The following is a 16844-nucleotide window of genomic DNA, read 5'->3' as shown; positions in this document are numbered from 1 at the left end:
AGCGTGCCTCTGCCGGCAGCCGCCACCGGGACCCCCCAATGTCCCCCGTGGAGCATTTTCTGATCAGATTTGGAGCTCTGCATTCTCCAAACATCCCCCCCGCCCCAAAAAAATACACAAAGCACCCTGAGAGACGCTGGGAGTATTCTAGGGAAAACTGGGTGCAACTGGGATCAAACTGGGGGCAGGTGAACCATGCTGAGGTAACTGGGAGTGGCTGGGAAGGACTATGAGATTGTTCAGGGCAACTGGGATGTGGTTACTACGCTGCAAAGAGAGAGAAAAGACAGCAACACACACGGACCTCTTTTGGGGAAAAAAGGCCAACTTTATTGTACAGACATCCCGTATTTAAAGTGTGTTACGTGCAGTTAGGACAGGACAGTAGTTCATTGAACAATTGGAAAAAAATCCCTGGGACAGAATGTCCGGATGTCCCATGGGAAAGACACCAGGTGTTAATCTTTATTATGTATTCCCTTCTGTTTTTCACCAAGTTATCGCTCTGGGAGACTGCGTCCCTAACTGAAGCTGTAGTCAGCTTGTCAGCCTGGGAATGGACCTGAGAGACAGGAGAAATCCAGGCCTGAAAAGAATTGCCAAGCTGCAATTTCCTAGCTCTCTAAATGTGAGTGTCCACACTGGGATATTCTGGGAATGTCTGAGACCATAGGGCTGGTGACTGGGACCTAACTGGGAGCGACTGGGAATCTCCTGAAGGAAAAATGGGACCATGCTGGGGCAACTGGGGGAAGTGTGAGTGACTGGGGCCCTGCTGGAAGAGACTGGCATCATACTGGACTCATACTGGGATCTTACTGGCAGTTGCAGGGGCTATGCTAGGGGCAACTGGGAGAACTGGGAACGCATTGGACACAAGTGGTGTTGGAAATCGTATCCTTGCAAAAATCTTTGCATAACCTTAGTCGAGGGGATTAATTTGCCCTACAAAAAGACTTCTTTGTTTCTTTCCAGGGCATTGCTGCACCAGGTGGGGTCTGATGAACACAACACATCAACAGACTGGGAGCAGCTTAAAGATCAAGGGCCATCAGCGGCCATTAACAGAACATCAGCGGCCACCGAGGAACATCTACCCCAGACTCTGCCTCTGGCAGAATTGCAGACATCTCCTCTGAAAACACTGATAAGAAAATCAGGGAATCAAGACGGAATTAACAGCAGAAGGGAAGAAATCCAGATCCAAAAGAAGGCCAAATATTAGGAACTGAATATTTGCACCTTGAGACCAAAGAACACTAACTCAATTCATTTCCATGAGCATTGACTGTATAAAAGATCTGAAAAATTTCATGAAAAGGGAGTGTCATGGAATGATTGTCTCTGCACAGCTGGGTTATGTGTGGATGAGATTTCTGTGGTACACCCGGGCCACAACATCGTGGCCAGAAAATACAGAAATGCCTTGACTCTCTACATTTAAAATTGTTGTTAAAAGTATTTTTGTTTCTCTTTTAGTTTCCGTTATCATGGGAGGAAGTGGGCGAAACTGGGACCGTGCTGGGGTAAATTACATCATGATACGGAATCACTGGGACTGCCTGGGCTGCTACTGGGAGCAACAGGATCATACTGGGAGCGACTGGGCTCATACTGGGAGCAGCCACTCCTGGCTCCCGCACCCCCGAACCCCTTTCCCGGCCATGCCGCCCCTCCAGCCCCAGCACCCCCCACCGGGGTCCCGGCAATCCCAGGGGTCCCCCCCTCTCGGGCTCCCCGCTTTGCCCTTCTGGGGCTCTCCTGTCTCTGGGCTCCCGCTCAGGGAAGCCGCGGCTCTCCCGGGGCTCCCCCAAACCGGTGTCCCCCCGCCGATCCCGCCGCTCCCGCGCGCTCCCCACCTGGCCCCGGCACAGCTCGCAGGGCCCGGCCCGGGAAGCCCAACCCCCACCGCGGGGGGACGCGCATCCCCCCGGGCCCCGCCGGGGCTCTGCCGGCACCCGCCGGGACCCCCAAAAACACCTCCCGGGGACCCCCCGATGTCCCCCCGAGGGCCATCTGCGCCTCTGCAGCCCTGCAACACCCAAACATCCCCCCCAAAAATAACACCAAACCCAGGGATACCCCGGGATATTTGGGACGAGCTCCCCCTCCCCGGGCACCTGCGGGATGGGGGGCGATGGTCCCGGGGGGCTGCGAGTTCAGGGAGCTCCAGGGTCGCGCGCTTGATTCGCTCCTTCTCTGCTCCTGCTTCCTGCTGCCGCTCTGCCTCTTCCTCCCTCCCTCCTCCTCCTCTCCCGTTCCGAGCCCCGAACTGGGAGGGGATGGGGCAAGGAAAGGGCGGGAACTGTGAGGGGAAAGGGGCGGGGTCAAGGGAAGGGCGGGAACTGTGAGGAAAAGGGGCGGGGTTAAGAAAAGGGCGGGAACTGTGAGGGGAAAGGGGCGGGGTCAAGGAAAGGGCGGGAACTGTGAGGGGAAAGGGGCGGGGTCAAGGAAAGGGCGGGAACTGTGAGGGGAAAGGGGCGGGGCCAAGCAAAGGGCGGTCAATTCTGACAGACAGAGGCCACATGGAACTCAAGGGCCACAGAAATATTGCCAGGCATTCTAGAAACAAGACACCACTGTGGCAGACAAAGGCCTCATGGGGTCTAGGAGATCTCTGTGTCACAAAGGAATCTCATGGAAGCCACAGGCAGTTGTGACATGGCATGGCCTCATGGAACCCTTTTGCCATTGGGACATTGCCAGCTCTTGTGGAATCCAGTGCCCATTGTGACACAGCACAGCCTCATGGAAACATGGGCACCATTGTGACACAATGGAATCTCATGGCAGCAAGTGTCAGTTGTCAACACAGCACAGCCTGATGGAACCCAGGGGCAAGGGGGACCCTGCCATGGCTCATGGAAGCAAAGGGCCATTGAGACACAGCGAGGCCTCTTGGAACCCAGGAGAACATTGTGGGGCAATGAAATCTCACAGAAGCAAGGTCCAATTTTGACAGTGTGTCCTAACAATGATCTCCTGGCTTCCATGAGGCCCCGCTGTGTTTACAATGGACACTTGGCTCCCCAGGATCCCATGGTGTCACTGTGCTCTCCTGTGATTCACGAGGCTGTGCTGTGTCACAATGGACACTTGCTTCCTCCGAGGCTGGAGATGTCCCAGAGGCACCGGGTTTCCATCAGGCCATGCTTTGTCACAATGGGGCCCTGGTTCCCTGAGAACCCATTGCAGACTTGGGCCTATTCAGGATGTAGATATGGGAAATTCTAAACCAGGTCCTGAATTTCTAAGTGAAGAATCCCTTTAAAACAAAATAATCCAGAAAGGATGGACATACTTCAGGAAAATTTCTTGAAGGCAAAGGAGCAGACTGACTCTATGTGCCAAAAAATAAGCCAGCAAGGACAATAACTGGCCTGGTTGCACATGGAACTTTTGCAGGAACTCAGGGGAAAAAAGGGGCTACATCAACTTTGGATAGAGGGGCAGGAAACTCAGGAAGTGTTCAAGTCTGTCGCTAGGTCATGCAGGAAGAAAATCAGAGAGGTGAAAGATTAATTAGGACCTAACTGGCCACTTCTGTGAAGGACAATAAAGATGCTTTTATAAATACATTAATGGCAAAAGCAGATACAAGGAAAACCTCAATTTCTACTTGGGAGGATATGGTTACCAGAGATGAGGAAAAGGCTGAGATACTTAAGCCCTTCTTTCCCTCAGTCTTCAACAAGAAGACAGCTTGTCCTTACAAGTGTAATCCTTTGGTGACAGATGGGGACAGGGAGCAGAAGAGACCCCCTGTAATCCTGGAGGAAGCAGCTGGGGACCTGCTGAGCCACTCAGATGCTCACAGGTGTCTGTGGGAGCAGATGGGACCCATCCCAGGGGGATGAGGGAGCTGCTGGATGAGCTCCCCAAGCTGCTCTCCATCATTTCTCATCAGTGCTGGCTCAGCAGGGAGGCGCCAGAGGACTGGAGGTGCCAATGTGAGCCCATCCCCAAGAAGGGCTGGAAGGAGGATGTGGGGAACTGCAGGCCTGTCAGCCTGACCTGGGTGCCTGGTGAGGTGATGGAACAGATCACCTTGAGTGCCATCACAGGGCACCTCCAGGCTGGCTGAGGGATCAGAGCCAGCCAGCGTGGATTTCAATATCTGCATTGATGATCTGGATGAGGGCATTGAGTGCAGCATCAGCAAATGTGCAGATGGCACCAAGCTGGGTGTGAGTGTGGATGTGCTGGAGGGCAGGAGGGCTCTGCAGAGGGGCCTGGACAGGCTGGATCCAGGGCCCAAATCCAGCAAGGTGAGGTTTAACAAGACCAAGTGCTGGGTCCTGCACTTTGGCCACAACAATCCCTGCAGTGCTCCAGGCTGGGGACAGAGTGGCTGGACAGCAGCCAGGCAGAAAGGGACCTGGGGGCACTGATGGACAGCAGGCTGGACATGAGCCAGCAGTGTGCCCAGGTGGCCAAGAAGGCCAGTGGCTCCTGGCCTGGATCAGGAATGGTGTGTCCAGCAGAACCAGGGCAGTGATTCTTCCTCTGTGCTCAGCTCTGGTTGGGCAGCACCTCGAGTGCTGTGTCCAGTTCTGGGGACCCAATTTAGGAAGGACATGGAGGGGCTGGAGCGTGTCCAGAGAAGGGCAACAAGGGGTCTGGAAAACAGGTCCTATGAGGACTGGTTGAGGGAGCTGGGGTTGTTTATCCTGGAGAAGAGGAGGCTCAGAGAGACAAAGTGGTGTCAGGGCACAGGCTGGGCTTGATGATCTCCAAGGTCTTTTCCAACCTTGCTGATTCTGTGATTCTCTGAAACCACCCCTGGAGCAGTTGCAGGATGAGCCCTGGGCCTCCTCTTCACAAGGTCCAGCAGCTCAGGTCCCTCAGCTTCTCCACACAGCCCCAAAGTCCATCCTGTCAGTCCTGCAGAGCCTCTCCAGCCCCTCCTCATTGCCCACAACAGGGAGCCCCACACCCAGACACAGCAGCCCAGATGTGCCCCCCTGGCCTGTGGTGCCTCTGGCAAGGGAGCAGCACCTGACACTGCAGGACCCTGGAGACAATTCCTGCAGCACTTGTAGGATGATCCTGCTCCCCAAGAGATGTTCCCATGGTGCCAGCTCAGGAACTGAAATGAGGAGTGGGGCCAGAGAAGAAGGGACAAACAAGGAGCGGCTGTTTGAATGGGAGCGGACAGGGGTGGGCAAGACGAAGAAATCTGGATCAGGAAAGAGGAAAGAAAGCAAAAGTGAATCAAAGGAAATGCTCAGGGCAGTTTGGGGGTGGCTGCCAGGCAGCCCTGGCTCTGAGCAACAACGTCTGCAGTGGGACAGGAAACTCACAGCTCATGGGAACAAACTTTCTGGCTGACTCCAGAGGCCATGACAAATCTGAGTGGTTTCCCTGCCGTCCCCCAGCCCTTGCTGGCCCCAGGGGCTGATGGCATTTGTGCTCACTCAGCTTCATGTCCCCACAGCAGCACCATGGGGGTGCTGAGCCTGCTGTGTGCAATGCAAACAGGGGCTCCTGAGCCAGTGCTGCCGTGTGTGTGCCTGCAAGGATGTGGCTCCTGTGAGAGCTGGGGGAGAGGCCAGGGCTGCAGAGGGGGGATGTTGTTGGCAGGTGCATGAGGACGCTCTGGGACGCTGCCCTGGGGTGTCCAGCACAGTGGGGATGGATCAGTCCCTGCTCTGCTGCTCCTTGCCAGGGTGTCCCCCTTGCAGGGAGCTTGCAGAGCACCAGCCATGCTGTTTGCCCCCAGCCTGCCCACGGCCAGCCTGGGGCTGCTCCCGGGGCTTTTCTCTGCTCAGCATTGGGCTGGCCAAGTGTTGTGGAGAGAGCCTGACCAAGGAGCCTGGAGCCCCCAGGCCCTGCCCTGAGGCGTCAGCTCTGCCCCAGCAGTGCCCATGGCCTGTCCCTGCTGCAGCCCCGGCACTGCCACCCCCAGGGCTGTGCCCGGCCCCCAGAGCACTCAGGCCCTGCAGCAACACGAGGGCCAGGAGGGCAGAGGGGCAGTGGCACGGGAGCAGCACTGGCAGCACCAAGTGCTGCTGCTGCTGGGCACAGCTGCTGTGCCAGCACTGATCTGCCCCCAGCTCTGCACACAGACATTGCTGCTGCAGCTCCAGAGAAGGGAACAGAAGGGGCATCTCTGGAGAAAACTTTGCTGGGAGATCCTTAATTCATGAAAGCCACCGAGGCCACAGCTCCTCATTAACAGTCTGTGGCTACAGGGAATATGGAGAGAACCAAAATGAGAAATGGAAAATGATATCTTTGTGGACAATATTTAAAAGTAAAACAAAGGGAAAAAAACACACAAGCAAATCAACAAGAAGTATGAAAAATTACTTTTATTAGAAGTGATTTGCATAAATTTGCCAACAGTTTAATGCTCTTGAAAGCATCCAGTCATCAGTGTCCACACTGCAGCCTTGAGCTCCTGATTCCTCAGGCTGTAGATGAAGAGGTTCAGGGCTGGAGGCACCACTGAGTACAGAACTGACAGTGCCAGGTCCAGGGATGGGGAGGAGATTGAGGGGAGCTTCAGGTAGGCAAATGAAGCAGTGCTGAAAAACAGACAGACCACGGCCAGGTGAGGGAGGCAGGTGGAAAAGGCTTTGTGCCGTCCCTGCTCAGAGGGGATCCTCAGCACAGCCCTGAAGATCTGCACATAGGAGAAAACAATGAACACAAAGCATCCAGAAGCTAAACAGACACTAACAGCAAGAAGCCCAAGTTCCCTGAGATTGGATTTGGAGCAGCAGAGTTTGAGGATCTCAGGGATTTCACAGAAGAACTGGCCCAGGGCATTGCCCTGGCACAGGGGCAGGGAAAATGTATTGTCCGTGTGCAGCAGTGAATGGAGAAAGGCACTGGCCCAGGCAGCTGCTGCCATGTGGGCACAAGCTCTGCTGCCCAGGAGGGTCCCGTAGTGCAGGGGTTTGCAGATGGACACGTAGCGGTCGTAGCACATGATGGTCAGAAAGAAAAACTCTGCTGAAGAACGTAAAGAAAAACACTTGTAAAGCACATCCTGCACAGGAGATGTGTCTGGTGTTCCAGAGGGAATTGTGCATGGCTTTGGGGACAGTGGTGCAGATGGAGCCCAGGTCAGTGAGGGCCAGGTTGAGCAGGAAGAAGAAGATGGGGGTGTGCAGGTGGTGGCCGCAGGCTACGGCGCTGATGATGAGGCCGTTGGCCAGGAGGGCAGCCAGGGAGATGGCCAGGAAGAGGCAGAAGTGCAGGAGCTGCAGCTTCCACGTGTCTGCCAATGCCAGCAGGAGGAAGTGGCTGATGGAGCTGCTGTTGGACATTTCTTCACTCTAGGCATCGGAGACTGTTGAAAGAAGGTATTGATAAAACTGGGACCAACTTGTTTTAGCCAATCCTATAAAATGTTCTTTGGAATCCCTTCAAACTTACTTCTCTTACTTTGGGCAGTCATTTGCTAAACTGTTCTATTTTGGAGTTCATGTTTTTGCTGCTGAGTTTGTGCCTCATCTTCAGCATTGCTCTCAGCCTGAACACTGGGGAACCCAGAGGGAAAACAGGGCTCCCTGTGCCCCAGTGCAGTCCCACCTACTGGTCCCACACAGTTGCCCTTTGCTTATTACACCTCCCTCTAATTCGGGGTGATCAGACTTAAAATGTGCTGGAAAAATAAAGTGGCGTTTTTGGACGGTCCAGTTTCAAAGTCAGTCTCTGTAAACTCTTCTCTCTTGCCCTGTGTAGCTGAACAGGAAGGGATACCAAGAGTTGGTCTGGCTCTCTGCTACCTACTGAGAGCTGTTTCTGTGTATCCAAGGCTTGTCCCTGTCACTGCTCCCAGAGCCCAGCCCAGCCCTGGGGGCTCAGCTCTGCCCTGCAGAGCCCTCCCAGCACAGGGCACTGCCCAGGGGCATCTCCCTGGCAGCAGGGCCTTAAGGGCAGCTCACACAAACAGAGATGCTGCAAGACAAGGAGCTGCTGCTGCTGTCTGTAGGCAGAGGAGGGTGAGGAGGCACTTTGTGAGGGAAATCTGAGGTAGATCTGCTGATCCCCAGTGGGACAGGAAAGGAGGCTCAGTGACACAGACACAGCTGACAGCCCCTTTCCCTTCCGTTGAGGAGAAAGCTGAGAGCAGCCCTGGCCAAGCAGCACCATCTCCACAGCAGGAGGAATCTGCCCTGATGGGGGTGGCTCCTTCCATCTCCAACTTCTCCCCACAGTCCTTGGAGAGCTCCCAGACAGGCTGAGAGCTGTCCCTGGCAGGTGGCACATGGCCTGGGCTGGTCAAGAGCCCTGAGGGCTGCAGGAGCTGCTCTGCAGGACAGCCCTGGGCAGCCCTGGCTGCAGCCCCAGCTTCAGCCCCTGCAGCCGTCCCTGGCAGCAGGAGCCGTCCTGCCCTGTCCCTCTGACAGTGCCCAGGGCAGCCCCGCTCTGCAGCACATCCTCCTCTTCCTCCTCCTCCTCCTCTTCTGCCTCTATCTCAGAGAAACGGGGAGAGTCCTCCTGACACATCCCCCAGGCTGTGGGCTGTGCTGGCTCCAGGAGATCCCTCCAGGAGCACAGGGGACATTGCCCTGCACCCACACACTCACCATGTCCAGGGCTGTGAAGATGTTTCCCCAAGTGCAGCCTCAGCTCAATGTCTTCCCAGTCCTGATTGCCTTGAGCCTGTCTGTGCCTGGCTCCTGTGCCCTCAGTGCCTGCAGGCAGTGCCCTCAGCCCTGCTGGGCTGGCAGAGGAGCTGCTCCTCAGCACAAATGTCTTTTGGAAGATCTTCTTGGTTGAGCATGGGAGCTTCCTCTGTGCCAGGAGCCTGGCCCAGCTCAGCAGCTCAGCAGCACAGACACAGCACAAGGACTTGAATGAAATTCTAAGGGATTTGGTGCTGTTTACATCAGACTCAGTCCCTGAGAGAGTGTTCAAAAAGTCTTCTTAATAATTCAAATTTAAATTGAAGCACTGAAGTTTCTTGAAATTTTAATAGGTCCCACTGAGGGACACGACTGAGATTGTGTCCCCAGGGTTCTATTAGAGCAGAACGCTGGAGGCAGTGATGACAGGGGGGACAAACAAGGGAAAGGTGTCTGTGATGCTGAGCAAACCTGGATGTGTTTCAGGAATGCAAAGGGCCAAGGGCTGAGCCCCAGCCCCTGGCAAGGCACATCCTGTCCCTCCCTCATTGCTCAGGGCTCTTCCCGGCCCACTGGGCTCTGGGCATGTGCAATGCCAAGGGCAGCACCATGGGGCGGCCCCTGCCAGGCTGCTGAGCAGGGACAAGGAGGCAATGAGGCCCCAGCACAGCAAGGCTCACTTGTCCCCTGCTGGCCTCAGGCCCAGGGCCAGCGTGCATGGCCCAAGTGCTGCAGGAGTTGGCTGTGTCAGGGCCTTTCAGCTGCTGCCCATCCCTGTGCCCTCTGCAGCCCAGGCTGTCCTACGGTGTCCATGCCCTGCGCCTCTGTCCCTGCAGGCTGTCGTCATCCCCCGGCTGCCCCACCTCGCTGGCCCCTTCCTTTGCTGACAGCTCTGCCTCCTGCCTGCCTCTGCCTGGACACACAAAGCCTTGGGCTGGCCCAGACTCCTTCTGGGGGATGTGTTTCACCACAGCCCTTCCCTGGGAGAGAAATTCCTTTCTCCTTGTGTCCAGTCTGGCCCTCATCAATTTTGTCTTGGCATTAATTAATTCATTCTCAGGCTGTTTTCTGCTATATCTAAAGGATCCACCATCTCTGAAACTGACCTTCAGCCCCTCCCAGGGCTCTCCTTTGCTCTCCTCAGTCTCCACTCCACTGAGCACTGAGTTCCTTTGCCCCTGTACAGTGTTCATATGCTTGCAGCTTCCAAACCCCACCTGGGGAGATCTCTGGGCCCTCTCCAAGGTCTTGGCAAATGAGAACATTCTGCTCATAGTCTAAGGAAATCACCAGACAACAAGGCAGGACCTGTCTGTCCTGGCTACATTTTTCTGGGTGCAGTCCTCGGATAGATGGAATTTTAGCTGTAAAATCCCAATTTTGGCCATTGACACCTCGGTGAGAAGGGCAGTTCTTTTCCACAGGAAGGAAAACACTGAGCCCCATGTTTGGTGGTAGATGAGAGACTGCCTGCAGGAGGCCAAGGCCAGCCAGAGCTGTCTCTCCTGGCAGATTTTGCTTGGAGAACTCTTGCAGATGGAGAACTTTTTAGGGGGAGTAGCAATTTCAGCCTTGGGCAGCAGGAAAGAGGGATGGTTTATTTCCCTAGCAAGGAAAGCACAGAGCCCCAGTGCTCCAGAGGTTGATGAGAGGCAGCCCTTGACATGCCAGGGTCAGCCAGACCTGCTTTGTGGCCCCCAGGAGGCCAAACCATCCAGACCCATTCCATGTCCCCTTGGTTCCACAAGGCCCTGTAATGTCACAATGTTCTCCTTGCTCCTGAGGTGTCACAATGGCCCCTTGCTTCCATGAGGCCCTGCAGGGTCACAATGGCCCTTTGGTTCCATGGGCCCCACAGTGTCACAATGGTCTCCATGCTTCCATGGGGCCTTGCAGTGCCACAATGGTCTCCATGGATCCATGGTGCCCTGCAGGATCACAAGGGCCCTTTCTGGGACCCCCTGAATTTCCAGTCCTGGGCACTGGGACCCCCCTGCACTCCCTTATCCCGTACCATTTCCCTCCTGCACCCCCTTTCCCATCCATCCCACCTTTCCCTTTTCCAGACTCCCCTTTTCCTTGACCCTGAGACCCCCCTGAACCCCCATTCATGATTTTTTTAGCCCCCAGCTCCCTGTTCCCTCTACATCAAAGACCTCTTAGCCTTCCATTCCATCCATCCCGGCTCACCCTGCCTTCTGACTCCTCTTTCCTTGGCACTGGGGACCCCTGGACTTCTTTCCTCGGCACAGGAATCCCTTGAAACCTCCATCCCACCTGTCCCAATCCTTGTATTCCCCTTTCCTTCATACTAGGCGTCCCCTGAGCGCCCGTTCCTGGACACTGGAACCCCATGCACCCCTTCCCGACTACCCCAGTTCCTCTTTCATTGATCCATGACCCCCTCAACCCCCCCAAATCTCCGTGTCCCCCCAGTTCTCCACTCCCTGCGTTACCTGCAAGTGGCAGTGTTGGAGCCCAGCCCGGGGATCCCCCAGTTCATGTCCATTGAGTACCTGGATGGGATCCCCATCACACGCTACGACAGCGAGCGGGGCCGGATGGAGCCGCTGACACAGTGGATGGAGGACGGAGCCGAGCCGGGATATTGGGATAGGGGGACCCAGACCTGCGAGAGGAGGCAGCAGGTCACTGTCAGGAACCTGCATATACTGCAAGACTGGTACAATCAGAGTGGGGGTGAGTGAGGGGATCTGTGGAGCTGGGATTTATGGGGCTTGGATGTGGATTTTCAGGGCACCAATGGGCTGAGATGGGGATACATCCATTAGGCTGGTATGGGATATCTTGTGATCCGTGGGTTGGGATGTGGATCCATGGGGCTGGGATGAGGCTCTGTGGGTCTCCATCAGACTCTGGGGCTCCATAGGGCTAGAATGGGGCTCTGTGGGGCTGGGACACAATTCCGTGGGTCACTGTGGGTACAATCCCCCCAGGTCTCCACACTGTACAGCGGCTTTATGGCTGTGACCTCCTGTCTGATGGGAGTGTCCGTGGATCCTACCAGGATGGCTACAATGGGCGGGATTTCACCTCCTTTGACCTGGGATCCAGGAGGTTCGTGGCTGTCGACAGCGCTGCTGAGATCACCAGGAGTCACTGGGAACGTGAAGGGAACGATGCTGAGAGCTGGACAAAATACCTGGAGCACGATTGCCCGAAATGGCTCCAGAAATTCGTTGGATATGGACAGAAGGAGCTGGGCCGCAAAGGTAGGAGCAGAATTCTTGAGGGAATGTGGAATTTAGGAATGAGGAACTTGGGAACATGGTAATTCCTGTGGGAATTCCATGGGCAAATCTCACCCTCATCCGATTCCAGTGGGAATTCTATGGGCAGATCTCACCCCCATCCCATTCCCATGGAATTCCATTGGCAGGTCTCACCCCCAATCCCATTCCCATGGAATTCCATTGGCAGATCTCACCCTCATCCCATTCCCATGGAATTCCATGGATGTCTCTCACCGTTATCCCATTCCAGAGCCCCCTGATGTCCATGTGTCTGGAAAAGAGGAACAGGGGACGCTGATCTTGTCCTGCCACGTGTACGGATTCTACCCCAGCTCCATCGCAGTCAGCTGGATGAAGGGGGATGAAATCTGGGATCAGGAGATGGAGTGGGGCGGGATCGTTCCCAACAGTGACAGCACCTTCCACACCTGGGCCAGGATCGAGGCACGGCCGGAGGAGCGGGAGCAGTACCGGTGCCGGGTGGAGCATCCTGGAATGTCAGAGCCCGGGATCTACGCTTGGGGTGAGGCTGGGAATGTGGAATGTGGGAATTGGAAATTTGGAATTCCCAAATGGGGATTCCCCTTCCCCTCCTCACCATCCCTCGTTTCTCAGAGCCGACATCTGGCAGGAATCTCACTGTGTTGGTCGCTGTGTCCATCGCTGCCTTCGTCATCATTCTCATCGGATTTGTCATCTGGAGGTGCCAATCCGGTAACACACAGGATGAGGGTGGGAAGGGGCATGGATCACCCCAGCACTGTTCTGGGAATCTTGTTCCATTCACACTGATCCCACTGTTTTTCCACAGGGAGGAGGGACAGGAATGGATGCAACATGGCAGACGGTGAGTACCAGTGGTGGATCCAGCTCTGGATCCTCTCCGTTTGGATCCCAGGATGGATCCTGGAATTAATCCCAGTGTATGATCTGTGCTGGAATCTCATGGATCTTCTCTTTCTGCAGGAAATTACATGGGAACCAACGGCTCGAATGCAGGTACAGAACGGGATCGGGGTGGGATTCCAGAGAGGGATCAGGGCAGGATGGACAGATTGGGATCGGGGAGGGATTCTGGATCAGAGCAGATGGGATGGATGGAACAGGATTGGTTGAAATTCCAGAGAGGGATTGGGGCAGGCTGGGTGGGGTGGGATTACGTGGAATGGATGGAACAGGATTGGTGTGGGATGGATGAAGTGGGATCAGGGAGGTGTTCCAGAGCAGGATCAGTTGGATGGATGGAGCAAGTTTGAGGCAGGATCAGATGGAATTCCGGAGCAGCTCCCGCTCTCCATGGGCTCCAGCCAGGTCCATCCTGCGGGATGGGGACAGGGACAGGGTGACACCGTGACCCTCTCTCATCCCGGCAGGAATCACTGCCTGAGCGATCCACAGAGCTGGATCCAGCCCCTTCCTGTGGTAGTCGATTTGGCTGAGATGGACTGGGATTTAGCCCAAATTCCCTATAAAGAAAGCACAAATTTAAGACCTTGGGAGGCAGGCTGTTAAAAAGCAAGGCCTTAGACATTAGGTCTCGCCCCTGCCCTGCAGATGCAGAGGCTTTAGCCTAAAACCATGGAATTTGTAAGGACATGTCAGGCATGCCTAGGCACGTCCCTATTCTCGTTTGTCTTTGGACCTTTGCCCTCGGGTATCCCTGGGTATACCCCTCCCCTGGGTCTTTGGATGCAGCCTCTCAGATCACATGTTCACAAATGGATTAAAAGGATATCACAGGCACACCATCATTCCCATCCCGCTTATTATTATTATTATTATTATTATTATTATTATTATTATTATTAGCCACGCTGTAACCCGGTCAGGCTGGTGAAGTTGTCACAAAGGGAAAAACCCCCATTGCATTACAACAGGCAGCCATATCAGATTCCACCTGTTCCATGTGATATTCACATGAAGGGGAAACTGGATTTACAGAGATATCTAATGGCTTTAGGTTCCACGTTGCAGAAGCTCCAGAATTACATCCTGCTATCCAGACCCATAGGACTGGACACACCTGCACATCCCTTCCAGCCTGGAGATTGGGTCTATGTGAAGTGGTGGGACAGTGATCCTCTACAAGCCAAGTGGAGAGGACCATTCCAAGTCCTGCCGACCACCCTCACCTCAGTCAAAGTTGCTGGCAAAGGACCTTGGATTCACTGCTCCAGAGTTAAGGGTTCTGCTCCTGAAACAACTGAAAATAGAGACTGATGCAGATGAAAACATTTTTTAAATTGCTCCCGTGCCTAAAGAACTATTCATCATATCATATCCTGATTCTTCTTTGCTTGATAGCCAACTGTGCAAAACATTACTACTGTTAGATACTTACTGTTAGATATTTATATATTATTAGATATTTATCTGTTGTTAGATGTTTACTGTTGTTTGATATTTATCTATTAGATATTTATTTACTGTTCGATATTTACTGTTGTTACATATTTATCTATTTATTGGGGGTTAGGTTTCTTTTCTTTTGTTCCTTCTTACCTATAGAATTTTTCCCATGAATTGCTAGAAAATTCTAACTGCAGCTACTTGTTAGAAAACAAAAGGTTGGCCTGGCCCAGGTAAAAAGGAGGGTGGGGGTGGGCAGCTACTCAAGGCTTTGGGTTTTGGAAGACACGTTTGGAGCTGCTCTTGCTTAAGGAGAGGAAGTCCCCATGACCCAGCACAGAGCTGCGGCTCCTTCTCCTCTGGGGTGAGCCTCTGCTCATAAGAGCAGCCACTGACCTAAGGCCTTATTAACCCCTTCCTCACTAAAGGAGGGACCGATCACCCTCTGCTCACACCCAGCTGCCGCTGCCCGCTGCTCCTTCAGCGCTGCTCTGAGTTTCTCTGCGCTGAAGCCGCGCCCTGCCCTGCCCTGCTGGGACGTCCTGCAGTTCCAACTCCTGCCGAAAAATTGTCTGATACATCTCGTCGACAGCCCAACATCTTTTGTTCATTCCTGCTGCTCCAGCTTAGTGTTTTTCGGAGTCTCAGAGTCCTGCAGGGGCACTGGGAGTGACTGCCCCAGGGCTTTGTGAAGCAAAACCTCTCCTCCATCCTTTCCCATCTCGGCCAAAAATGCTGTCACAGGGTCCGTACTTGTGTTTATTATTAATTCCATAGTTATTGTTGTTTTATTTGCCATGTTATACATATTAGTAAAAAAACTGTTATTCCCATCCTCATATCTTTGCCTAAAATCCCCTTAATTTCAAAATTATAATAATTCAGAGAGAGTAATCATTAACTTATCATTTGTTTAACTAACTTACACCTTGACCAATACGAATTGCTTCTAACCGCTCGCTAAAATCTTAACGCTTTAAAATCATGATTCGGTGGAAAAGAGGAACTGGGACAGCGGGAAGAAGGGTCCCATGGCGGCCATGGGGAACTGGGGGTGCGGAATCGGGGTTGCCCCGGAGCTCTTGGCTACTCTGGGCTGCTGGGGGGCTGCTGGGGGGAGACACCCCCGGACCTGTGTCCTGCACACACAGCGCTGTTCCAGGAGATGGTTTAGTCCGAGTGTCACTTCATTCACGGCACCGACCGGCTGAGGTTCGTGGAGAGGAACATCTCCAACCGGGAGCAGTTCCTGCACTTGGGCAGCGATGTGGGGCTGCACGTGGGGACACCTCCTTTGGGGACAAGGCTGCCAGGCACTGGAACAGCGACCCGCAATGGATGGAGTACAGACGGGCTGCGGTGGACAGGCACTGCCGGCACAACTACGAGTTGTCCAGCCCGTTCCTCGTGGAGCGCAGAGGTGAGCGTGGGGCACAGCGTGTCCCCTCGGGCCCTGCCCTGGGAATGACCCTGGAGCCCCTCAAAACCTCCCTGGGAATCACCCGAGACACGTCAGCCCTTCTTGTGCCCATCCCCGGGGCCTCCTGCCCCTCACCCCAAGTGACTACAGTGGCTCTCCCAGTCCATCCCAGTCTCTCCCAGTGTCCTCACAGTCCCTCCCAGTTTCACCAGAGTCCCTCCAAATTCCTCTCAGTCCACAGCCATTCCATTCCCTGTCCACTCCCAGTGTTTCCAATTCCAATCCGGGACCTCCACCGTCTCTCCCAGTGCCTTCCCAGGCACTTCCAGTCTGTTCCAAGTCCTTTTCAGTCCAATTCCAGACCGCTACCCTCTCTCCCATTATTCCAATCCACTCCACTCTCTCCAATTTTATTCCCAGTCTTTCAAAGTACCACACCAGCCCTCCTTCACATATCCCAGTTCCCCCAAGCTGATCCCAGTGTGTCCCCACTCTCTCCCAGCGCCCCCCAGTGTCCCCATCTCACTGCGGCCCTCGAGCTCCCAGCCCGGCCCCGGCTGCCTGCCCTGCTCCCTGATGGATTTCTACCCTGCCGACATCCAGCTGAGCTGGTTCCAGGGCCAGCAGGAGCTCTCGGGACACGTGGTGGCCACTGACCTGGTCCCCAATGGGGACTGGATTTCTACCAGCTCCTGATGCTGCTGGAAACCCCTCCTGGCACGGGGTCAGCTCCAGCTCCAGGTGGAGACGTCAGCCTGGAGCACCCCCTGAGCCGGCACTGGGGCACGGCCCGGACCCCACAGTGTGGGGGGAGTGGGAGAGGAACCGGGAGAGCTGGAAGACGGATTAGGGTGTGCTGGGAGTAACTGGGGGAGAGTTTCAGAGAGTCTACTTTAAACTGGGAGTACGGCTCAGGGGTTTAGAAGGTCTGAGAAGGAGTTTGAAGAATGCTGGGGAGGGCGGGATGGGGTTGTAGGGGTCCTGGTGGGCACTGGGAGGGAGTTTGGGGGTACTGGGTGTTACTGGGAGGAATTTGAGGGAGTCTGGAGGGGATGGAAAATGATCAGGAATTGGAAAGCAGTTGGAATGAGGCTGGTTGTGATGGGAAAAGACTGGGATGGTGTAGGTGAATCCTGGTGGGACTGGGAAGGGACTGGGAGAGGGTTTGGGGGTTCTTGGGCAGTGGGGGGCAATTGGGAGGGGGCTGTGGGATCCTGAAAGGGACAGGAGGTGCTTTGG

The 16844-nt window shown here is 54.7% G+C and overlaps 1 protein-coding gene across 1 annotated transcript; it reads left to right on the top strand.

Moving 5' to 3' along the window:
* The first annotated feature begins 3162 nt into the window (after positions 1–3162).
* LOC148219397 (class I histocompatibility antigen, F10 alpha chain-like) lies at positions 3163–14664 on the top strand. The gene is made up of 8 exons (XM_088157669.1): positions 3163–3214; positions 11019–11282; positions 11540–11815; positions 12087–12359; positions 12452–12550; positions 12648–12683; positions 12803–12835; positions 13797–14664. The coding sequence occupies exons 1-8, from the start codon at positions 3163–3165 to the stop codon at positions 14054–14056; spliced, it is 1293 nt and encodes a 430-aa protein (XP_088013795.1). The 3' UTR covers positions 14057–14664.
* Positions 14665–16844: the final 2180 nt, after the last annotated feature.

Source organism: Sturnus vulgaris, unplaced genomic scaffold (genome assembly GCF_052056855.1).
Source record: "Sturnus vulgaris isolate bStuVul1 unplaced genomic scaffold, bStuVul1.hap1 Scaffold_141, whole genome shotgun sequence".
Lineage (NCBI taxonomy): Eukaryota > Metazoa > Chordata > Aves > Passeriformes > Sturnidae > Sturnus > Sturnus vulgaris.
The sequence above is the reverse complement of the archived record's forward strand: the minus strand, read 5'-3'. Positions and strand labels throughout refer to the sequence as shown.

Excerpts from the sequence above, each read along its gene's own strand:
- LOC148219397 (XM_088157669.1), top strand. The coding sequence starts at position 3,163 with ATGGGGCCCTGGTTCCCTGAGAACCCATTGCAGACTTGGGCCTATTCA. Across the intron at positions 12,551-12,647 it reads CATCTGGAGGTGCCAATCCG|GGAGGAGGGACAGGAATGGA; the intron begins GTAACACACAGG and ends GTTTTTCCACAG. Across the intron at positions 12,684-12,802 it reads TGGATGCAACATGGCAGACG|GAAATTACATGGGAACCAAC; the intron begins GTGAGTACCAGT and ends CTCTTTCTGCAG.